Here is a 25557-nt window from a genome sequence, read left to right as displayed (position 1 = left end):
ATTCAGCGTTGCCGTGAGCCGTGGTGTAGGTCGCAGACGTGGCTCAGATCCTGCATTACTGTGGCTCTGTCATAGGCCGGTGGCTACAGCTCCGATTAAACCCCTAGTCTGGGAACCTCCATATGCCACAGGTGCGGTCCTAGAAAAAACAAAAAACAAAATAAAATAAAATAAAAAACAAATAAAATGAAGAGTTAAATGATCTCCCGGGTCCAATGTGGTTTAAAATTAATTCTATTACCATGTTATTCTACTATTGTTAAGAATTATGTCCAGAAACATAAGAAATAAAATAGCAGAGAACAAACACAAATAGTACACCATAGCAAACATCTCTAAAATGCTTCTCATTTAGCTTCTTCAATAAGAAAATGAAATGTTACAGAAGCTTAGCTGGTTCTAAAAAGATACTCTGAAACCTTAAGCCTGACTCAGGCCCATGGTCAAGGAATTAATGTAGTTAGGACCACCACAAAGTGATGTGGTGGCAGAGGAAGTCATTTAGAGTAGATTGGAAAGGAATTTGCTATTTTCCCCACTCTGACTTTATTCAAAGCAGTAGAAAAATTACTTCCCAAAATTTTGAAATTGTATTTAATAATGAAATGTCAAAGTAGATACAGCATTAGGTGTTTTTCTAGGCCGTTCAAATGCTTCTTGGGTGGCTGAAGGCCTATCTGAGGTGTGTATTAATGGCTTAGTACAATGAAGTATCTTAATGGCATATTTACTGAAGCACTTAATCTACTCTTTGGGGGTGAAGAGATCAAGTGCATCCCCATTAAAGCACAGAGGCTCGCTACAGACAGTATAATGGCTGCTACAGCCTGGAGTCCCTACACTCACCCTGCGGCTTGTTGATAACCTCAACCTGTCAAAGTTACAATTTTTGTCACCCAGCATTTTGAATTAGAACCTAAGGCATTTCATCAATACCTGTCAATCCACACCCAGCAAAGAAAGCAATACAGTGTCAAGCAAAGGATTTAATTTAACGAGCTGGCCATAAACCTGTCATGGGTTGTTTTTCCTTAGCCTCCCTTCTTTCACCACTTCCTAAGCCAAATCCAACCAAACACACAGGGTTCAACAGAATCACTCTGAATTGAGAGAAATCCCCACAGACTTCCCGCTACCCATCTGTATAACCTACTAGAGAACTGGCTGGCCAATAGGGCCCCAAGTTTCTCTGACTCTTGAGTAAAGAGACCAAACTAAATAGTGTTTAGCACTAACATTCCATGATTCTATCTCATTTTTTTCTTCAGGTAATTAGTAGTTTGAAGAACCCTGATTAAAGTCAAATTTCCAATTTTTGCCTCAAGGAAATTTGATTTCTTTTTTACTTTTTCCTAAAATAAAATCTCTAGGTACAAAAAAGCTGAAGGTGCCTGTTTTAGGTTTACTCCTTTGATATTTAAAAAATGAAACCAAGAATGGCTGCTATTTAAAGAAACAGTCATAAAAAAATAAAAGTTATAATTTGGGGGGAGTTGTTCTTAATGAAGTAACGCCACATATGAGTGCATCTTCTTTTTAGGTAGGTATAAATACCATGCCAGCATCTGTGTTATAAGTGGAGTCATAGAAGAAGGGGTCCCTGTAAATGAACTGCTTTCATTGTAGTTAAGGGTTTTTTGGTATTTTTGTATTGTTTTGTTTTTGGAGGTTTTTTTTTAAGGCCAGTTCTGAAAAGGACCTGGGAACTGAAAATCACTCCTATGAAACACCTAGAGGAAAATATATACAAATAAAACTATATTCAGCTTTACTGCTGGACACACAATTACTCATCATATAACTACTTACCATGTTATTACCAGCATGTCCAGCATAAGCAACAGAAAGATTTAAATGTTCTTAAATGTTGGCCTAGGAAGTGGAAATGAAACAGGATAAAGACTAGCTTTCCCTATAAACAATGACATAAAGAACAACACATTCAATCAATAACTTCTGGGTTAGGAAAAAGAGAAGTAGCATATAAGAAACCCAGTTTCAAGTAACAAGGGTCTCAAGTGGAGGAGTGGGTTAAAAGAGCAGATTCTTTAATCAAGTTGAGCTGCTCAGCTTTTAATCTGCAAAGGACAGTGGAGTTAGCTAAGTCATATAGAAGCAACTGAATGCCTTCCCCATTAAGTGGCCTACTCTTAGGCTGCAGTAGAATTAAACTAGTTCTAAGTTCCTTCAAGTCTCTTTTTTTCAGTGATTCCTGGAACTTTCAAAGACTTATCCAAATGAAACATATGCCCAGTTTGAAGGCAAATCTACCACAGAAAAAGCCTCCTTTCAACCCAGTTCTATCTCTCCTCAGCCAGTTTATCCAAAATTTTGGCTTTTCAGATTTCTGAGCTCCAATTTTCATTTCAACTGCTCCACCTCCTAGAAATACCTAATGGACTATTAAAGAATTGGCAATGAGTAAAAGAAATATTTCATAACTGGTATTTTTATTTTGGTTAGAAAAATTCACAAGTTATTTTAATTCATAGCTATAGTTCTTAGCCCATTTTAGAGGAGCAGTTGGGGCTGCAATTTTTTAATTTAGCTTTTCTCTAGACTACCTGCAAATCATTAAAAATGTATTCCCAGTTGGGCATACAGTTAATGAACTGTTCTTTGCAAAATCCATCTGTAAAGATTCAGTATAAAACACATTTCATTTCCCATTTCGCTTGTGATCTGAAGTTATTTGTTGCCTCTGCTTAGGCTAATCTTGACCTAATTCTCATAAAAATAAACACAATGGTGTTAGAGTTCACAACTTTGGGCAACACGGTTGCATACATGGAATATATGGAGCTAACACTGCTCTTGTGGGATGACACATGAACATCAGAGCACCAAAGTCCTAGGAAGAAGTGACCTCAAGTGTGTGTAGTCCCACGAAGTTCCCATTAATGAAGGTGTTTAAATCCTACAACCTTTTTTTTTTTTGGCCACTCCCACAACATGGGGAAGTTCCCAGGCCAGAGAGCAAACCTGTGCCTTGTCAGTGACCCAAGCCACAGCAGTGATAATGCTGGATCCTTAATCCACTGAGCCACCAGGGAACTCCAAAATCTTCTAATCTTGAATCAAGAATCTCCTTTCATATCGTGTTGAAATGTTCTTTGAAGCTGCCACTTATCATATGCTTATCATCCAGCAGCAATCAGTTAAGTGTTTGTTTAGTGACAAAGCCTCCCCTTACTTCATTTACACTTGATCTTGTACTTGTGAGACCCAGAACATACACAGGAAGAGAAAGTAAAGTCAATTACCGGAGGTAGACTGTTATCAATTACTGACTGTCCCCCTGATTAGCCCTGAAAGTTCTAATGACCTACAAAGTTTCACATGGTTAATATCAAATACGAAAACCCAAGAATTCATATTTAAATGGAACCCTTTCATTGACATTTGGTCAAGGAGCAAGTTGAAGTAAGGAAAGAGTACTAGATTAGGAGTCAGAAGACCTGGGTCATTTACCACCTGTGGTTTCAGCTTCATCTGTCTTATGGGGTGACCTGCTTTGTCTATCTGACAAATTTGCTTTAAGTATTTAAATGAGGCAATGGCCATGAATGTTCTTTGCATATCATAAAGTACTTTATGAAATACTGAATACTTCATCTTGTTATGTGTACTGAAAATGGAATACTTTTTAAAAGAAATTTTTATTAAAGAGCTTCAAAAGGACTACAAAAGAATCCTAATACAATATTCCACTGTTCTTATTAGAAACATTAGGTAAGGGAGTAGTGAGGCAGCAACTCAAAAGAGAGAGCTCAAAATCTGGCTTTGGGGAGAGCACTGAAAACACTTGAGTCTTTCTAAGAAAGTCTGGAGAAAAAAGATGCACAATTTTCCACGAGACCTAATTTCAATTACTGATTTTTTTAAAAAAACTACAAAACAGCAAAATATTTATGCAAGCAGAGCTATTTATTGGTCACCCCAGGGCACTTGTCCTTAAACTGGCCCCTTCTTGTATCTTTACAATGTTGTTGGACACCTGTGCAATTCTGAAGGCAAAGGAAAACATCTGTTCATACCCCTACTCATGCCTCTAGGTCCTATGAGCCAATGTTATTATTAGTTTATTAATAATTATTATATTACTACCATAGTAGATTTAGATTAGATCACATAGATGTCAGTGGTAAACTGAATAGAGGAAGTATTAATTTAATTGAGATTATACTAACTCGTTTATGGTTTATTGCTAATCCAATGAAAGGTCCCTAAAAGTCTAAGTGCCCTGGGCCCAGCATTACTTTAACAAGGCCAAAATAATGAAACACGAGCCTCAATATGAAGTAGAAACAATAGTTCAAGCATGAGTTTCTCTAAGAAAGATTGAGGGGAAGAGATCCTTTGCTCTTTACAAGGCTCCATTAAAATTAAAGCAGTTGATTTCTTTTCGAAGTTGTAACATTACAAAATAGTCATACAGGCCTCTTCTCTCTAAGTCGCAGAGAGCAACAGAAGTGAATGATCATCTCAGTCTTTTCTCCTCTCCATCTCTCTGTCCCTCCATCCCTCTCTCCAATCTTCCTCCTTCCTCTTTCTTTTTCTGAAAAGCAATGAGCTTAACCTGTAAAGAAACAGGATGTTTCCTATAGCCTGGGCGATTTTTTACACTTCTTTATCTTTGTGTCCCCATCCTGCACCACCCACTTTCCCCTAAAGGTAGTGACATGGGGAGGGTTTTATTTGATTAGGTCAAAGGTGAGAATCCCAGAACAATAATGTCCTTTTAATAGTCTCTGGTATGACAGAAAACATAAAACCAGAGGCCACATACCTATCTTATCCACACATACCATCAGCATCAGTGGATATTCCACGACAGCCGGAGGCAGTTTATTCTCACAAGTATTCTGCCCTCCAACCACTCCTATATCCTGATGAACCAGCTTGCTTTGCCTGCTCATCCTTTCTGTGTATTTTCCTCATCTATTGTTGCAAATAGAAATCAGCTAAGTCCTACATTTCATAATAGCTACAAGTAATACTAAGTTATTGCTATGTTATATTCAAACTAGATTATGCAATGTAGAAGAATAGAGGGTCGCTATGTCTGTGTGTGAGTTCCATATATATATAACAGAAAGAAGAAAGCTATTTCACAATTACTTAGAAGATAGTCAACTTAGTTTTAGTAACAGTGCAATTTAGTCAAATTAATCAAACTGTTTCCCTCATTCTAAAAAGGGGATTATGATAATTATTAGGAATATTGTAAGGATTAAAAATGATGACACATAAAGAATGCTTTATCATAACAACTATCACAAAGAAAGTGCTCAGTAAAGTTAAGATTTTTTAATGTTGTTGTGAGCACAAGAGGGAGTCTATACAAGGTATCAAGTAGAGCATCTGGCCTAAGTAAACACTTGAAAGAAACTGGGTCCCTCTATATGCCAACCCTTCATTCCTCTTTCATATTTCAGGGTTAAGAGATGTGAGTGAATGAAATCACTAATCAGTACGCTTAGGTAGATTACACTTGCAATCAACATGAACAAAGAAAATCCGCAGAGAACTTCGCTGCAGAAACACTTTAAAAAACCTTCTTCACGCAGAAGCTGATTCAAATTCATCCTGTTGCTATTCTGGATAATGCTAGAATTACTCCCCAAGTTGGAAACAGCATGATTACTGAATAAGTTAAAATTTATGGTCAGTCGTATGACATTTTTAACAGGCATGGGAAAACAGAGTCTAATATGGAAATAACTAAATCCTAACAGCAGTTGAAATGACTCACTCCTTTACCTCATTAGGATGAAAAAGTATCTTTTCACTTGACAAATCCACGTGACAATGACAAATGCCTAGTGCATCTTCCATTAAGTGAAATTAAATATACAGTATAATTTCATCATGGAAATAATTCCTTTTACAATCATTTTTACTATGCAATATTTCAGATATGTACTTCTAAAAACAGAAAGAATATCATAAACCCCTGGGTACACACTACTCAGCTTAAGAAATAAAGCATTACAAATGTAATTACAGCCTCCTTAATAATCTCATTTCTCAATTCCTCTTTCCTGTGGTCCTCAAGGTAATCACCACACTGAATTTGGTGTTATTTATTCACATGGGATGCATTCTTAAGGTTACTTTCTCTGGCCAAAATAAAAGGGTTAGTCTTCTATCCATCCATCTTCCATCCATCTATCCATTAATTATCCAGTTAATTATTCCCTTTGTGCTTATGAGTATAATTTATGATGTGGCAAGGTCTATAATATCAGAATTAGGTACTATTTTTTTAACTAAATCAAAAGAGGTAAAATATGCCATTGTGAGGCCACTCCAACTGGGAAAAGTCAAGTCAATGATATTTAGAAAAAACTTTATAGGTGCGGAAAGAATTCGGGATCTGAGTCCGCAATATGGCAGATTATACATTAAAAACCCTCCTGCTAGATCAACTGGAAATGCTGTGGAAAATTACACACACACACACAAAATTTTTAAATGCAGAGCTGAGCTCATATAAAAGAAAAATATCCAGCCCCAGCCACAGGACCCGAGCCACATTAACATCATGATGGCCGCCCAAGGAGAATCCCAAGTTCAGTTCAACCTTGTACTGGTTGGCGATGGTGGTCCTGGAAAAACTACCTTCATGAAACATTTTCTGACTGATGAGTCTGAGCTATCTTGGCTGTTGAGGTCCATCTCCTTGGGGTCCATACCCACAGAGGACCTGTTAAGTTCAAAATAGTTTGTAAATGTTAAGTTCAATGTGAGGGATATAGCTGGTCAGGATAAATTTGGTGAACTAAGAGATAGATATTATACAAGGTCAGTGTGCCATTATAATGTTTGATCCAAGATCAAGAGTAACTTATAAGAATGTGCCCAACTGGCAGTGAGATCTGGGATGAGTGTGTGAAAAGATCCCCACTATGTGGTGTGGCAACAAAGTGGATTTTAAGGACAGAAAGGTTAAAGCAAAGTCAATTGCCTCATAGTGAAAAAAGTATCTTCAGTACTATGACATTTCTTGCCAAATGTAACTACAACTTTGCAAAGCACTTCCTCTGGCTTGCTAGGAAACCGATAGGAGACCTAACTTGGAGCGTGTTGTCATGCCTGCTTGTGCCTGTCCCCTCGCCCCAGGTGGTCATGGACCCAGCCTTGGCAGCGCAGTATGAGCATGATCTCAAGGTTACTCAGACACCTGCTATCCCCAATTAAGATGATGACCTGTGAGAAAATGAAGCTGGAGCCCGGTGTCAGGAACCTAGTTTTATAGGCAACAGTCCTGTGACATTAGTGGTGCAGTGTGTTTGCCAGTTTATTACATACCAAGCAGAACATGTGCTTAATCTTTGGGATGCTGAAGGAGATGAATGGACCTCAGAGGGAATATGGTAGTTTAAGAAAAAAAAAATCTTCATTTTTTGGACCTGCACACTTAATTGTTTTGGAACACAGTTATTTCCTTCTTGAGTTTCAAACATATGATTGCTACAGTCACATCTCAACATTCAGTGGTGAAATCTTGTTTGTTACTGTCTTTCCCATTCCTTTTCTTTTAGGCTCAGAATAAATTTGTATTTCAAATTAAAAAAAAAAGAAAGAAAAAATATTGAGGTGCCAGAAATAATGAAGCAAGTAAAAACTGAACTGGCAAATGAGTAGTCTTGCCTTGGTGGTGGATGGTGAGGAGCGGCGGCAATCTAGGACTTTGGTTTTCAAGGGAAAGCAAAGGATGGCCTTTGTTATGATGGAGAACTGAAACTGAAACTAAGATCCCCACACAAAATTGGAAAGGCTAAACTCTCAGTTGGGGGAACATATCTTCCCACTAGCAAAAGAATGAAATAGATAAGGAAATGAATAATAAATTAGATATGGAATAATATAATATATAATAATTTACTATATAATAACATAATAATATAATGAAATAGGGAAACTAGTTTATCTGTGCTTGGGTTCTGAATGGGGAAGATAAATTGCTTGAGAATTCGTAACATGCACCTGCACAACACAGAGGATTGAATTTCTCACATCATCTAGGAAGCTATAAGTCAAGAAACTACAAAACCAAGTCCTAAGCCAGAGATACCTTAACTACACAGAAGTAAACCCCAAACTATGCTGGAATAACCTTTTCAACACAGGCTGCATGGGAATTTTTAAGGGAAGATAAGCTCACAATCCAAGATTTAAAAATAAGGGAAAACAATCTGCATATTTACTCTGGGTAGATTCAGTAGCCAAAAAAATAGTAGATTAAAACCTAAGAAATCAACACAAGAGAAATATCTGATTGAGACCACTAAATAATTATGATTAAGAAAATATCATATAAATAATTAGATTAAAATTCTCCAGAACTCTGACAACTACTACAACTTCTGCATTCCTTAACGTACATGAAAAATGGGTGAGCAGCTGTTAAGAGAAAGATTAATAACTACATTTGGAGGAAAGATCAGAGCAAATCCAGAAATATAAAACACTGAATTTTATAATTTATAATTTTAAAAATTCTATAATTTTAATTTAAAAAGTTTATAATTTATAATTTAAAAAATGTTACAATTTTAATTTTAAAAGTTTATAATTTTATAATTTTTAAAATTGCATAACTTTAATTTTAAAAGTTTGTAATTTTATAATTTTTAAAATTTTATAACTTTGGAGTTTCCGTCATGGCTCAGTGGTTAACCAATAAGACTAGGAACCATGAAGTTGCAGGTTTGATCCCTGGCCTTGCTCAGTGGGTTAAGGATTCCGTGTTACCGTAAGCTGTGGTGTAGGCCGGCAGCTACAGCTCTGATTAGATCCCTAGCCTGGGAACCTCCATATGCCGTGGATGTAGCCCTAGAAAAATACCAAAAAATATATATACAATTTTAATTTTAAAATCATTTATAATTTTATAATTTTAAAAAATTTATAATTTTAATTTTTAAATAGTTTGTAATTTTATAATTATTAAATTTTTAAAAATTTTATAATTTTAATTAAAAAATATTTGCCACTGAATTATTTTGAAACAATGTAATAATGGAAAGTTGTGAATCCACTTAACAGTTAGCTACTGTAGGGAAAAATGGCTTTCTCTTGGAAATGCATAAATTGAGGCTCTCTCCTCCAAAGTACCTGTAAAAAACACTGATGTAAAACAAGCAATTATCTATATAGGATTTAGAGGATGTTAGTCTACACATCAAAGCTAGCATGGCAATTTGAAAGTCAGGAGAGGTGGTGGTGATGAAAATGTTATACTCATCTTTAAATGTTTTCCTGTATATAGCTATTTATAATGCTTTAAAAATTAATGATTAATATATTCACCATGGTCTCCTTACCTAATTTATTTTCCTGAGGCCCCCACATAATAGACACCTATATAAATATCTCAGTATGATACCAATATCTATTTCTTGATTATATTTAACCTAAACTTAAACTTTCTGCCTATGTAAACAGACAATGAATCTTGTCTGTATTTCCAGCCATTTCTTGCCACTTCCACATTCCTATCTGCCCCTCATCACATCACACCTGAGTTTATCAGTTAATCATCAAATATTTGACTGCAAGCTTACCATGTATCAAGTATTGTTGTGCTAGATGCTACATGATTAAAGTTTTCACAATCTATCTTTATTGCCTCCAGTGTTTCCTCTTCCAGCTGAATCATACTGATTTAATCTTCCTTTTTTTTCCTTTTTTTTGTGGGGGGGCCACACCCATGGCATATGGAAGTTCTCTTTTCCACTGTGCCAACACGGGAATTCCTTCTTCTTAAAACACATATTACTCATCTATCTGTTCAAAATCCATCCATGTTTCCCTGAAGGAAGATAAATGCCAAACTTTTTTCTTGATATAAAAAAAGCCCTCCAAGGGAGTTCTCCTGTAGTGCAGCAGGTTAAGGTTCTGGCGTTGTCACTGCAATGGTTTGGGTTGCTGCTGAGGTGCAGGTTCGATCCCTGGCCCAGGGTCTTCTGCATGTTATGGGTGGACCAAAAAAAAAAAAAAAAAAAAAAAAAAAAGCCCTCCAAAAGCTGGCCCTAAACTACTTTTCTAAAGTTTTCTCTCATCTCTCTCCTAGATATTCACTTGCATGAGTTTGGGAGGGCAGTATCTTCCAAATAAGCCATATACATTTCTTCTTTGCAGAGTCAAACTGAGTGGGAAAAAATTATGTTTATGGAAAACATATAAGAAATATAAGGATATGACATGATGGAAAGTAAAAGAATGGGAAAAGACATAACATTCAAATACTAATCAAAAGTAGCATAGCTTAAAAAAAAAAAAAAAAAAGGAAGTTCCCATTGTGGCACAGCGGAAAGGAATCTGACTAGTAAACACAAGGTTGCAGGTTCAATCCCTGGCCTTGCTCAGTGGGTTAAGGATCTGGCATTGCCGTGAGCTGTGGTGGAGGTTACAGATGCGGCTTGGATCCTGCATTGCTGTTACTGTGGTGTAGGCTAGCAGCTGTAGCTCCAATTTGACCCCTAGCCTGGGAACTTCCATACACTGCAAGTGTGGCATGAAAGAGCAAATAAAAGAAAAAAAAAGTAGCATAGCTTTATTAAATCAGACAAGTAGATTTTATGCCAAAAAAAAAAACATTACTAGAGACAAAGAGGTACATTTGATAATAAATGGGTTGGTTGATGGAAATATATAATAATTCTAAGTACATATGTACTTAATAACACAGTCTCGAAATATATAAAGAAAAAATTGAATTATAAGAAAAAGTAGACAAATCCACAGTCATGTGGAAGATTTTCATACAACTTTGTTTTTTATTTTTAGGGCACACCTGCGCATATGGAAGTTCCCAGACTAGGGGTCAAATAGGAACTGTAGCTGCTGGCCTACGCCATAGCCACAGCAATGCCAGATTGGAGCTGCCTCTGCAACCTACACCACAGCTCATGGCAGTGCCAGATCCTTAATCCACTGAGTGGGGTCAGGGATGGAACAGGCATCCTCATGGATACTAGTAGTGTTTGTAATCTGCTGAGCCACAACAGGAACTCTTTCATAAAACTTTCTTATTAATGGATAGAATAAGCAGACAAAATAACCAGTAGACCATAAAATGCAGGACCACACAATTAGTAGACCTGACCTAACTGACATATATGGAGCACTACACCCAAAAATTAAAGAATAAAAATGATTTGAATGAAACATTAATAAAAACCAAGTACATGCTGGGCTATTAAAAGCAAGTTTCAACAAATTTCAAATGTTCTCCTTCCACAGTGTAATTGTGCTAGAAATCAATGATAAAAGAATACTTTGAAAATCCCCATATATTTAAATAGAAAATTAAGAAATGTACTTTTTTTTTTTTTTAACTTATTATTTTGTCTTTTGAGGGCCACACCCTCGGCACATGGAGGTTCCCAGGCTAGGGGTCGAATCAGAGCTGCAGCTGCTGGCCTGCATCACAGCCACAGTAATGCCAGATCTGAGCTGCATCTGCAACCTACACCACAGCTCACAACAACACCGGATCCTTTAACCCACTGAGCGAGGCCAGGGACCAAACCCGAAACCTCATGGTTCCCAGTCGGATTCATTAACCACTAAGCCACTCACAACAGGAACTCCCCCAAGAAATGTACTTCTAAATAAACTAATGGGTCAAAGAGAAACTTCCTCAGAGAAATTAGAAAATATCTAACTGAATGACCATCGATAAATAAGTGTTAAGACGTATTAAACCAATCAGAGCTGAGCCTGGAGGGAAACTTACAGCTCTAAGTGCTTATTTTATATACAATGGAAGACTAGGCAACCAAGAGAAAGAAGGAAGTCCTGCCATTTGCCACAACATGAATACACCTTGAAGGCACTATGCTAAGTGAGATAAATCAGGCAGAGACAGACAAATGTTGTATGATTTCACTTATATGTGGAATCTAAAAAATCTGAATTTGTAAAAACAAAATAGAATGGTAGTTACTAGGGTCTGGGGGTTGGGAGGATTGGGGAGATGTTACTTAAGGGTAAAAACTTATGACTAGTTGATACAGAAGTTCTGGAGATCTAATGCACAACATAGTGATTATAGTCAGCAATATGGTATCAGAAATTTTAAAGTTGCCAAGAGACTAAAACTAAACTCTTAACACAGAAAAGAAAGGAAAAATATATGTCTTGATAAAGATGTTAGCTAATGCTATTGAAGTAATCATATTACAATATATAAATGTGTCAAACCAATGCATTGTATGCCTTAAACTTACACAATGTTATATGTCAATTATATCCCAATAAAACAAAGAAAAAAATAAATGCATATTTTAGAGAAGAAAGCTGCAAATCATTAAGTATATACCTTAAAAACTTAGAAAGGCAAATTAAGAAAATGGAAGAAAATAATAAAGAGCAGAAATGAACAAAATTGAATGAATATATGCAATAGAAAGAATAAATAAAACCAAAGTTAATTAGAAAAGACTAACAGAATTGATAAGTTTCTACTGAGACTGACAAAGAAGAAAAATGAGACATCACAAACAGCCAAAGTCAAGAATGACAAGGGATCTAGCACTACAGGTCCTACAGATATTATAAAGATCACACCATGAATAACTTTATGCCAAAAAATTTGAAAATGTAGATGAAATGGATAAACTCCCAAGAAAATACAAATTACCAAAACTTACACAGGAGGAAGTACAAAAATCTGAATAGTTCATCTATTTAGAGCTAGAAATCAAACCTATAATATGTCTTCACCATGAAATTTATAAATCATTTAAGGAGTTATTCTAATCTCACATAAACTCTTTTGGAAAAATAGAAAAATTTTAAAAACTTTCCCATTCATTTTATGAAGCCAAAATAATTTCAATACAAATATATGACAAGGGCAGCACAAAAAAAGAATATCACGGGTCAATTTCACTCATGATGAAAAAGTCCTAAACTAATTTTTAGCCAATCCAGTGATTTATACAAAAAAGTATAATGTCTCTACTGAAGTTGAATTTATTCCATGAAAGATGGTTGATTTAACATTCAAAAATCACCTGATATAATTCAACATAGTATAAAATAAAAAAAAAAAACTTGTGGTTATTTCAACAGATGTAAGAAAAGCATTTTATATACTCAATACTCATTCATGATTTAGAAACAAACAAAAATTGGTAAACTAGAAATAAAATGGACCAGCATTAATTTTATTAAGAGTTCCTCAAAAAAAAAAAAAAAGAAAAGAAAAGAAAAGAAAAAAAACTTGAGCAAACGTCATGCAAAACAATGAAATCTTGAAGGCTTTCCCATTGGGATAAGATTAGAAATAAGAAAATAATGATTGCACTCAATATTTTCAATTTAACATCACAGATTCAGACATTACATGGGATGTAGCTAATACAATAAGGAAATAAAATAAATAAAAGGTATAAGGAAAGAAAAAGAAATAAAAGAGTCATCACATAGAAATGCAAAGAAAAGCCAAAAGAATCTACAGAAATTCTAATTAAGAGATAAATTAGGAGTTCTCTTGTGACACAGCAGGTTAAAGGATCCAGTGTTGTCACTGTAAGGCTTGGGTCACTGCTGTGGCATAGGTTCAATTCCTGGCCCAAGAACTTTTATATGCCACTGGCATAGGGAAAAAAAAAAAGATAAATTAGAAAGTTGTTAGCTATAAAGGCAAGATACAGAAATCAATTTATTTCCTTTGTATGAGGTATTTGGCTCCTATATACATATTTAATGGAAACATACATGCAATATAAGTCAAAAGGCAGAAACTAGAATTTCATAACAGCATTATTTGCAACGGCTTCAAACTGGAAATTACAATAACCTACAACAATAGAATGAATAAATAAATTATGGTGTATTCCACCAATGGAATACTAGATCTATAGAAGTAAAAAGGAACAGACTATAGGATATGCTGCAATAACATGGATACATATTACAAAAATCATGCTGAGTAAAAGAAAACCAACACAAAAGAAAATATATTGTACATTTGTATATACATGTGGATATAATGCAGATTATATTAAACACAGGCAAATCTTAGCTATATCATTTAACTAGGGGTGGAGGCTAATCTTGGAGAGGAGGAAGGGGATAGTGGTTGAGAAGGAACATGAAGAGAGAGGTATTCTTGTCTTAGGCACATACAGGGGTGTCCACTTTGACCTAATTCATTGAGCTAGTGTTTGGTGCACTTCACTGTATGTACATTATGCCCTCCCCATATAAATACAATTATAAAGGAAAAAGGCCGCCAAAATCGGCCAAACATTACATAGATAGGATTCATGAGCTCATGTCATCCTTATACTGCTAAGTTTCTTTCTTTTACCTTGTAAATAATAGGTAGAAAATCTCACGGGATCTATTTAAACATTTCCTCTTATTATATTCACTAGCTTCACAAAAAGTATTTGCAAAATGGTTACTATTACTTAAAACAAGAAACTGGGCTTACACTATGTGGTTTTTTCATATCACTAGTATATTTCATGCCTAAATTGACATATCTTTAAAAGGGATTATAGTATGAATAATACCATTCTAAAGACTTCTTTGTTTCTAAAAGGAAGTTTTATTTTGAATCCAAAAGTAATTAGATGTAAGACAAACACAAATTGGACCCAAAGGAATCAAGTTGTATTTCTACTAATGATGATTTTTGTCTAAACACACAACATGCCACATTCCAAGAACTCAAATATTTTTATAATGGCCACTTGAGACCCTTATTTGGAGTCATGTATGATTTCTGATAGTCTTGCTTACAAGTGGATTTTTCTAAGAATTCCCTTTATTATCTAAATCTCTGGAACGGAAGGAGACAATCTGGAGCAAGGGATCCAAACTGGGTGGACATTTCTATGATCCCACAAGCATCATCCTCTGAGGAATGCCTTTTGGAAAAGCACAGATTTCCACCCAACTGTTTATCCCAGGCAAACTTGTGATAGCCTTCTCCAAGGTCCAATTTAAATTATGTAAGGCAAATATTAACTAAATATTTTGATTACATAAAATTAGTTTCAAAAAATAGTTTTTAATTCCATAGTCTCCTTCACAGCTTACAATAGTGGCAGGTGTTAGGATACCCATATTGCATTTTTTCTCCTTCAAAGTTTGAATACAGCATTAAATACAAGAAGTGCATAAGAACATGGGTATAAAACTGCAGTTACTGTATACATAACAGTACCCTATACATATATTAAACTTTCACCCCACTCTGCCCTACCTTTCTTGCATTTTGTAAGTTAATGAGGTTATATGTTATTAAAGTTAACACCTTGCTTACTGTGGTCTGAATAGAACTTAAGTCATTCCTCCACAAACTCATACAGTTTTCCATGCCTAAAATGCCCTTCCATTCCATCTCTCTCCAAGTAAATCTACACAGTGTTCTGGAATCAGAGTGTAAATTTAGGAACAATTCTTTCCCACTCTCGATGATTCCCAACAAAAAGGAAACAGTTCTTTTCTCTGAGCCACTCTCCCCCCCTTTACTCCATCTCTGAGAAGGTAAACATTTGTTTGTAAATACAGGAAGAGTAATAGAGGCTATATGCATGGCTCAGTTCCATCCTCCTTCTAGGGAGCTTCTTGACCCATTCAATGCAACCAGCTAGGACCTGAACCTTAGGGATTTGTTATTAGAAAAACCCAAATCAGCTAAGCCTTAAAAACACATTTGTCAATTGGTTGTCCATCAGGAAGGTGATACTTTGACCTTCATCTTCATTATTTCTCAACTCGTACGGAACCTAGGAAGAGGGCCTCTTCAGATACCCCTATGTATGTGAATTTCTCTCTTTTCTGTGAGAACCTTACTGACTACCCTGGCCATCGGTGGTATTTGTCCTTATCAAAATAGTACTTATCTGTTTCACTCAATACTACCTTTCATTAAGTATGTGTGAGTGTCTGTGTGGCCCTAGCCATCATCAGCTAGACTGTAAATTCTTTCTATATAAGAAACATGTTTTCTACTTATTTGTATTCTATGCAGGATATAAGGCAATCAATCATAATATTGATTGTTTGAAAAAATGCGATATTTTTCTCCTGAAAACTCTGTGTGGTACAATTGATCACATCATTGTAAAGTCAGCGTCTTTATTGTTTGATAGAGACAAACAATCAAGTATCTTTAATAATAAAAAAATGACATTGTGGATTATTCCCCTCTAAGTAATCTTTATAAAATGTATTGCATGCTTTCTAGCCTCAGTGAAAGTCATATGCCAAACTGTATTTATCTTTCTTCATTGGCACAGTGTTACTAACATGATCAATTATGTTATTAGAAGTAGTCTAGGAGTTCCCGTTGTGGCGCAGTGGTTAACGAATCCGACTAGGAACCATGAGGTTGCAGGTTCGATCCCTGCCCTTGCTCAGTGGATTAACAATCCGGCGTTGCCGTGAGCTGTGGTGTAGGTCGCAGACGTGGCTCAGATCCTGCGTTGCTGTGGCTCTGGCGTAGGCTGGCAGCTACAGCTCCGATTAGACCCCTAGCCTGGGAAACTCCATATGCCGCGGAAGCAGCCCAAGAAATAGCAAAAAGACAAAAAAAAAAAAAAAAAAAAAAAAAAGAAAAGAAAAAAGAAAAAAAAGTAGTCTAGCAGAGGGGCTACCATTTAGTCAGTCAAAATAGAGAAACCTACCCAAAGTGGCTTAAGAGAACAACATTGAGGGGAGACAAGTTTGGAGCTAGAAAAACAGTTCTCATCATGAAATTCCAAGGGCCAAGAAAGAACAGAAACAAAAAGTAGCTACCAGCAGCTAAGGGATTCCGAACTAGAATCAGGAGTAAGAGTGGGTCTAGAAGACTGGTGTAGAACTAGTTAGCAGGGCAAGAGGGCGGCGTGATACTCATTTCCTATCTCAAATGCCAACATAAGACCTAGGACTACAGCAACTTTACTTTGTCCAATGACCAAAAAATTCTCAGAAAGCCACTGTCATTAAGTTGCTGAACCAGTGCACCTACAGACTTTTTAATATTTAAGAAAATATAAAGAGTTCCCGTTGTGGCTCAGTGGAAATGAACCCGACTAGTATCCATGAGGATGCAGGTTGGATCCCTGGCCTCACTCAGTGGGTCAAGGATCCAGCATTGCTGTGAGTTGTGGTGTAGGTTGCAGATGCGGCTCAGATCTCCTCTTTGGTAAACACCTGAGGATGTCCACCTTAAGAGCTGGATGGCTTGTTATCACTCTCCTCTTACCGATCCTACTCTCTATTTCATTTTATATCCATATCCATTTAACATGTGATTCTTATAAATTTTAACAGTTGAAAAACAAACAGCTGGCTGAACTCTCTACTTCAGTCTTTTGGATACTTTGAGTCTTGGTAAGTGATCAGTATTTTGATATTGTTGTAATAATAACAGGAAATGATCTGTTAAAATCTGGATCTCCAGCTATAAATGAATGCCAGGGTAAAGAGGAGAGCTAGTCTCAGAGTAAAGTCTATAAACACAGTTGGGGAGTCATTTCTAGGACCACAGGGAGAGAACTATAATTTGCTTCAACACTGGAAAAACAAATGCACAGAGGAAAAACATCTTATGGAGATTGTGGACCTGCATCAGCGGAATGCTTACGGCCACAAATGCAGTAAACAAAACAACTGAGATGGTAAATACTAGCGCTTCAATTATACATGATGTGAAATACCATTACCTGAAATAACAGTTCACTCAGAAAAAGACTGCATAAATAGGTAGACTACTTCTAAATTGGCATAATTGTAATTTTGCTTATGTTGACAAAACAGTAAATTGGTTCCATTAATCAAAAAGGACAAGAGAAGACAAAAAAATAATGGTAGGATCAGTCACAGAAAAAAGGGGAGGGTACTTTCACATAACACTGAAAAATAGATTGGTTAATATTACTAAAAATAATTTTAACTTTTCATATAAAATTGCCATAGGCACTTTCTTAGATTTATAGTGGGGGGGGCGGCTCTAATTAATTATCCTTAAGATTTATCCTGTTAATGGAATAAATCACTATTATGGATAATTAATAAACTAATTCCCACGGCTTTTTTCTTTGTCATTTTCCTTTCTCTAACACATTCTAGATGCCATTGCACAGAAGCAGGACCAACTAAACAGCAGAGCATGAAGCATAGAGAGCTTCCTGTAGATGGCTGGTAAACAGCTTTCTACAGCAAACACTTGCAAACACCTCCTCCAGAGAGTCACAGAAGAAGTAGGGAAAGATAGAACAATGTGGGCAAAAGAAGATAATATTGGTTTAAAAGATCCACAAAGCTAAAGCATCTCCAAATAACCACAAGGTATTATTTTCCTTAATGCTTGAACATATTTTGCAAATTTTATCATTTTTAAAAGGTAATTGATGAAATAAGGTAGTAAGCAAGAATTCAATTAAAAACATAATAAGCCAAGATTTTATTAAGAATTTAGAGCAGTGAAATTTGCTAGAACACTGGAAACATTCAAATATTTCTATTTGATTCATAAAATTTTTTACACTCATAAAAACTTACACTGCGTTAACCCAAACTAGTAGTTATAATGGCTCAAAGAAGAGAAGGCACGTGTATCTAAAATTACTTTTCAAGATTGGTCTGTGTTTTAATTGCTGGCACCTTTCAAAGAAGAGCAAATGTAGAAAACATTACTGGATTCCTAACACAAATCATCTTTCAAATTGTTGTTATTCATATAAGAACAATGATAATTTGGATTCAAGAATAGGCTTGAAAAGTGACTAACTAGTTGATATTACAAATAGTCTCCCCCCCACCCCCCGCTCCCAAAATTCCACCTCCTCCACAATGCCTTCTTTTAGCTTCACCTACAACTTCCTGAACAGGAAGTCATTTCTCTCTTTTCTTCACTTCCAGCCACCAGCTTGACATCTCATCACTCTAATTTCTGATTTGGTTATCAGAGACCTATTATTTCCCCTCCCAGACTATAAATAGTTGGAAAGCGAGGTCTGCATCAAATTGACCTTGATTTCCTTATTACATTCCTAATTCAACATTCAATATCTATTAGTCCTTTTAGAGTTGAATATTATTCGTCTTCAATGAACTGCTGTATTTTCAATTCCATTGTTTTATACAGACTTTCTTTTGACAACATTTCCTCAGGTAATAAACTGATTTTTTCTAACACTTTTAATACTTGTCAAATTAAAAAATTTAAATCTTATAACCTGCAAGGTTTGATCAATACTCAAAAATATATACTGATTACAGATTAATCAATGAATTTGCTCATTGTTCTATTAACTGTTAAAATGGTTTTTCAATGTTAATTTTTTATTCTCAGATCCGACAAAGTAAGAAATGTAAGTATGTCAAATCTAGTATCTTTGGATAATTCCTATGTGAAACAGGTAGAATAAGCTCTTTTTAAATCAGCTTTATCAAGGTATGATTGAGATGCAATAAACTGCATGTATTTAAAATGTATAATTTGGTAAACTTTGGCATATATATATATATCTATATATATATATCTGTGAAATCAGTAACACAATCAGAATAATTAATATTTTTGTCATCTTTCCAAACAGTCCATCCCTTTTTTCTTCTCTCTATTCCCCATCCTATGCAATCACTGATATGCTTTCTATTACTTGATGAGTCTGTACTTTCTAGAATTAAAAAATCATATGACATACAGATGGCCAACAGGCATATGAAAAGATGCCCAACATTACTAATCATTAGAGAAATGCAAATCAAAGTTACAATGAGTTACCACCTCACACCAATCAGAATGGCCATCATTAAGAAGTTTACAAATAACGAATGCTGGAGAGGATATGGAGAAAAGGGAACCCTCCTACACTGTTGGTGGGGCTGTAAGTTGGTGCAGCCACTATCGAAAACAGTATGGAGTTTCCTCAGAAAAAAATGGAGTTGCCGTATGATCCAGCAATCCTACTCCTGGGCATATATACGAATTAAACTACAATTCAAAAAGACACATGTACCCGTGTTCATAGCAGCACTATTTACAACAGCCAGGACATAGAAACAACCTAATTATCCATCAACAGATGCGTGGGTAAAGACGTGTTACATATACACAATGGAATATCACTCAGCCATAACAAAGAATGAAATAATGCCATTTGCATCAACATGGATGAAACTAGAGATTCTCATACTAAATGAAGTAAGTCAGACGAATATCGTATGATATCACATATGTGGAATCTAAAATATGACACAAATGAACCTACCTATGAAACAGAAACAGACTCACAGAAATAAAGAATTGACTTGTGGTTGCTAAGCAGTGGTAGAGGGATGTAATGGGAGTTTGACTTGTGGTTGCTAAGCAGTGGTAGAGGGATGCAAACTATTTATATGAATGGATAAACCACAAGGTCCTATGGTATAGCAAAGGAAACTATATTCACTGTTCTGTGATAAACCATAATGGAAAAGGACATTTAAAAGGATATATTAAAAATGTTATATATACTTACATACATATATAAGACTGAGTCACTTTGAAGAAACTGGCACATTGTACATCAACTATATTTCAATTAAAATTTAATTTAAAAAGATATACAGTATTTACTGTTTTTTTGTGGCTTCTTTCTTTCAGCATAATTGTATTGGAAATTTATCCATATTGTTGCATGTATCCATTAACCATTTATTTTTATTGCTGAGCAGGACTCTACGACATGGATCAATATTTGGATTGTTTTGCAACATTTGCATATCAACATTTACACTATGTCCTATTTTTAGATACTATAAAAAAAGCTGCTGTGAGCATTCCTGTCCAAGTCTTTATATGGACATATGCTTTATTCTCTCTTGGGTAAACACCTGTTAAGTGGAATGGCTGGGTCACATAATAGGTGTATTTTTATTTTTTTCTTTTTACAGAAACACATGCAGCATATGGAAGTTCCCAGGCCAGGAGTAGAAATGCAGCTGCAGCTGCAGCCTATGCCACAGCCACTGCAACACCAGACCCAAGCCAGACGTACACCACAGCTTACAGCAATGCTTGATCCTCAACACGAGTGAGGCCAGGGATCGAACCCAAATACTCACAAAGACAACATTGGGTCTTTAACCTGCTGAGCCAAAATGGGAACTCCTAACCTTTTAAGAAATTATCAAACTGTTTTCCAAAGTAGTTTACATCAATCATATTCTAATCAGCAGTTTAACATAAGATCCAGTTCCTCCACAGATTTGCTAACACCCGAAGCAATTGTCTTTTAAAGCATAGTTATTCCAGTGGCTGTAAAATGGTATCTCGTTGTGATTTCAACTTGCATTTCACTAACATCCCATGAAGTTGTGCATATTTTCATATTCTTATTTGCCAATCACTCATCTTCTTTGGTGAGGTGATTGGTTAAATCTTTGCTCACTTTAATTGGATTGTTTGTCTTTTTCCTATTAAGTAGTAAGCATTCTAGATACAAATCCTTTGTTGGATAAATAATTTACACTTTCATTTTTTTTTTTTTGTCTTTTTGCACTTTCAAAAGGAAAATGAAACTGTCGCAGATAACTATGCTTTGTTAATGTAATATATGGTCTATCTGTACTTCAAATAATCTTCAAAATAAGGGGAAGCATTGTCTCCATAATCCTCAGGTACTAAATTTTCCCATGCCTAACGAGGTGGTCAGCCACCTGGCTTACGAAAAATAGGGAAAGGGAGTAGAAGTACAAAACATACTGATTTTCCCAACATTCTTCTTAATGTTGGGAAAAACTCCTAATTTTAGGAGTTTCTTAGCAGATCATTACTAGTAAGAAATAATAGACTGGATCATACAAACGATCATCAGTCCTCCTCTTTTCTCTTAAGCAAATTTTTAAAAAGCAGTTAGCAAGTAGTAACATTATTACTAATCAAACCTCCTGTACTCTTTATTAGATTTCTCTTAGACCAAGGCCCTGGTGTTTACATGAATGTTTTCCTTATCGGACTAAGGCAGAACATCTAATACAGTGCCAAGCATATATTGCTCTTCTTAATTCCTTAATTCTCTCCTTTTCTTTGAATTCCTGTCCATGTGCTTTTCTTCACTCCTCTCTTCAAGCACCCTTCCCGACACCCCACAAATAATGTGATCTCAATGAGTTTTGGTTACAGGCTTTTTGGTAACCATATAGTCACCTACCATGCTTCTTACTTTAAAGACAACAAAATGAAAATAAACTTTTTGTGGAACTCATAGAAAGAAGAGCTAAGATTCTGCTGAGTGATAAAATGAAACCTTCATTTTTTACAGTATCCATGTAAATTAGTATTCTGCCAGAATAAAGCAAACATAACTATTTTGTAAATTTTCTGTTAATTTAAGACTTCAGTCTAATCAGTAATGCAAGAACCTCTGAGGAATCTTTCCCAAACAAGAGCCAATATGGGGGAGTTCTGTAGCAAATTATTCATCCTCCTCTAAAGTGTCAGATATGGGGCAGTGGGCAGTGAGGTGGGAGTAGGAAGAATCAGATCTCTTCGTCTTAAACCATGGAAAGAAAACTCATTTAAGTGCCTTTAAAGTATTTTTATACATAAAAAACAATATATTTTGTCTTTTCGCCACTTCTAGGGCCGCTCCCGTGGCATATGGAGGTTCCCAGATTAGGGATCAAATCAGAGCTGTAGCCGCCGGCCTACGCCAGAGCCATAGCAACTCGGGATCCGAGCCGCGTCTGAGACCCACACCACAGCTCATGGCAACGCCGGATCCTTAACCCACTGAGCAAGGGCAGGGATCGAACCTGCAACCTCATGGTTCCTAGTCGGATTTGTTAACCACTGAGCCACGATGGGAACTCCCAATTTGATATATTCTTAAAACTTTCATGATGTACATTATCCCTCAGGGAATGCTTCAGTGTCAGACACAAATGTGAAAATAACTACTCTAAAAGCAGTATTAGAACTAGGAAAAACAGCAGATTATATGGCAATCTCTGACATAATTTCAGGATACAGACAACCCTAGGTCTAAAATATTTCATGGAAATAACTATGACACAATTAATTATATTCCACAAATCAGAATGGTTTTCATCAGATACCTAAGCTTACTTTGACACAAAAAAAGGCTTGACATAAAAGACACTCCCTCTGGAAAGGAGAAAAATGATGATAATTTTGGCCTATTAAAGATAATATATGTTGATGAAACATAATTCTGTTCTCAAACATTTGGTAAATCATTACTCTAATGGATGATCACGATTTACAATAATTACCTGGTTAGTAAAAAATTGTGTCTATCTCAAAAATTTTCAGATCAACTGGTTTCCTTTTGATATAAGGAAAAAATTAATAACTGGCTTAAATTCATTTCTAATACTTATAAAATACATGAGATTTATTACACATTAAAGAAAATACAGTACAATCCCAAATTTGTTTATTAAAGTTACAATAAAATACTTTTCAATGCATACAAAATTGCAAAATAATTGATGCTTTTTTCAATAAAGACACCAGATTTAATATTTATTCACAAGATAAAGATATGTTTAATGACTTCTGTTTCAAGGTCACCTTATCGAGCGATACATCATGAAATCAATAGTTGTACATCTAGGAAATTTACCAATGGAGCTCTCTTCCACTGGTGTATATATTTTAATTTGTCTCATGTGGGTGTCTCTTCCATTTTGGTGATTGGCTAGAACAGCGATCTGTATCATGAATGTGCGAGTTGGCTTCTTATGATTATCAGTTAAGGGAACGTGAATCCAGCCACTTGGTTCCACCAATTCAAGTTGCTGCCAAGAAAAGAAAAGTCAGATTATGTTTTCACCAGATGAATATAATTTATTATAATGAATGCATTCTAAAGTTGACTTATAATTAACATTTTGCTCACTGCAAGCATGACACTATAATAAACGTTACCAGTTATTGCCCATTTTTACCCAATAAAAGTTTAGATTCAGACATGAATAAATATATAGGGCCAATGGAAAACTACATTGATACAAGTAAGAAAAGACTAGATATGTTTAGAACATAATGCCAAACTCACATAATAAATCAGATTCTATATAAATTATAAGAATATTAACAAAACAAAATCAGTCATTGCACAAGCATCAAATCTTTTTTTAAATAAAAATAGAAACTGACTTATTGAGTCTGAATGATAATCAAAACCTAAAAACTAGATTTTAATGTTTTCCTATAAGAAATGCCAGATAGATTTTTTAAATTTTTTCATTTTATTTTAACCAAGAGTCCAAACTATCTTTTGTTTAACAAGGGAAGGAAAATCATAAGTCAAGAAATAAACCTAAATTTCTAAACATTTTCCTGAGGTTATGAAGCAGTTTTTAAAAGAGAAATACTAATTTTTAAACTATCTCAATTATTGAACACATATGAAAGATATGAATTACAGAAAATACAGGTTTATCTTATCAACTGAGCCCAACGGCAATGAGTATTAAATATAAATCTGGATTCCAGAAGTTACTCTAGAAAAACAAGTGAACACCACAGTTTCTTCTTTACCTGCCCTCTTTCTCTTTTCTTTCTTTTCTCCCTTCTTTCTTCTTCTTTTTTTTTTTTGCTATTTCTTGGACCGCTTCCGCGGCATATGGAGGTTCCCAGACGAGGGGTCGAATCGGAGCTGTAGCCGCCGGCCTACACCAGAGCCACAGCAACGCAGGATCCGAGCCGCGTCTGCAACCTACACCACAGCTCACGGCAACGCCGGATCGATAACCCACTGAGCAAGGGCAGGGACCGAACCCGCAACCTCATGGTTCCTAGTCGGATTCGTTAACCACTGCGCCACGATGGGAACTCCTCTTTCTTCTTTTTTTTTTCTTTCCTTCATTATTCTTTATTTTTTTTCTTTCTTTTTTAATGAGGAAGGAGGGCAGGTAGAAAAAAGTTGAGATGGGCGAAAGACAGAGAACTGGAATCTTTAAAAAGGTAGTTATTTTTAAGATAGAATAATTTCCTCCTTTAAATTACAAAATGTAAGTATAAATGAATCTCTATTCCTCATAGTATTTTCAGCCAGTAGCTTTTCATAAACTGCCATTAGCACTAACTTAAAATAAGTGAGTCAGAGAGCAGATATATCTGGTTTCTATCACAAACCTTTTAATCATTCAGGCAATAAATAGTTACTGAGTACTTAAAATGTTCAAGGTATTATTGTAAGTTTAGTTAAGCATACAAAACATAAATAAAGCCTTGTTCCAAATCTTCAAAAAAGCTTGGAGGGAGACAAACAACCTCTCTGGTTTCATTCAGTTCCTCGTGTATAAAGTAAAGTGATTGGACAAGTTTTCATCCAATGTCCCTTTCAGCTCTGACAGTCAATGATTCTAAATTAAAGAAAGACGTGGTAGGCAGAATAATGGGCCCCCAAAGAGGTCCACATCGTTCCCCAAATCCTCTGAATATGTTAACTTAATGGCAAAGGGATTTTGCAGATGTGATTAATTTAAAGATTTGGGGATGGGAAGTTATCCTGGATACCTGGGTGGGCCCAATGTAATCACAAGAGTCATCATAAGAGGAAAGTGGGTAAGACAGAA

General features: G+C 35.6%; 1 protein-coding gene and 1 pseudogene across 11 annotated transcripts in view; one reads left to right on the top strand and one right to left on the bottom strand.

Annotated features, from left to right (window-relative positions):
- The window catches only part of ANAPC10 (anaphase promoting complex subunit 10), a 248185-nt gene that overhangs the window by 151193 nt on the left and 71435 nt on the right, over positions 1–25557 (bottom strand). The window contains 1 exon segment of one of the 10 annotated variants that reach the window (NM_001177927.2): positions 11368–23772. The exons of the other annotated variants lie outside the window; for them this stretch is intronic. Within the exon segment in view, the coding sequence (NP_001171398.2) occupies positions 23542–23772 (231 nt within the window). The 3' untranslated portion in view covers positions 11368–23541. 10 annotated transcript variants of the gene reach the window in all.
- LOC100625345 (GTP-binding nuclear protein Ran-like) lies at positions 1341–7218 on the top strand (annotated as a pseudogene). The gene is made up of 2 exons (XR_014812891.1): positions 1341–6711; positions 6743–7218. The product of XR_014812891.1 is annotated as a GTP-binding nuclear protein Ran-like (transcript).

Source organism: Sus scrofa, chromosome 8 (genome assembly GCF_054392235.1).
Source record: "Sus scrofa isolate SSC_HxYL_T2T_F1_AM1 chromosome 8, Sscrofa_HxYL_maternal_Yorkshire_Landrace_v2.0, whole genome shotgun sequence".
Taxonomy (NCBI): domain Eukaryota; kingdom Metazoa; phylum Chordata; class Mammalia; order Artiodactyla; family Suidae; genus Sus; species Sus scrofa.
The sequence above is the reverse complement of the archived record's forward strand: the minus strand, read 5'-3'. Positions and strand labels throughout refer to the sequence as shown.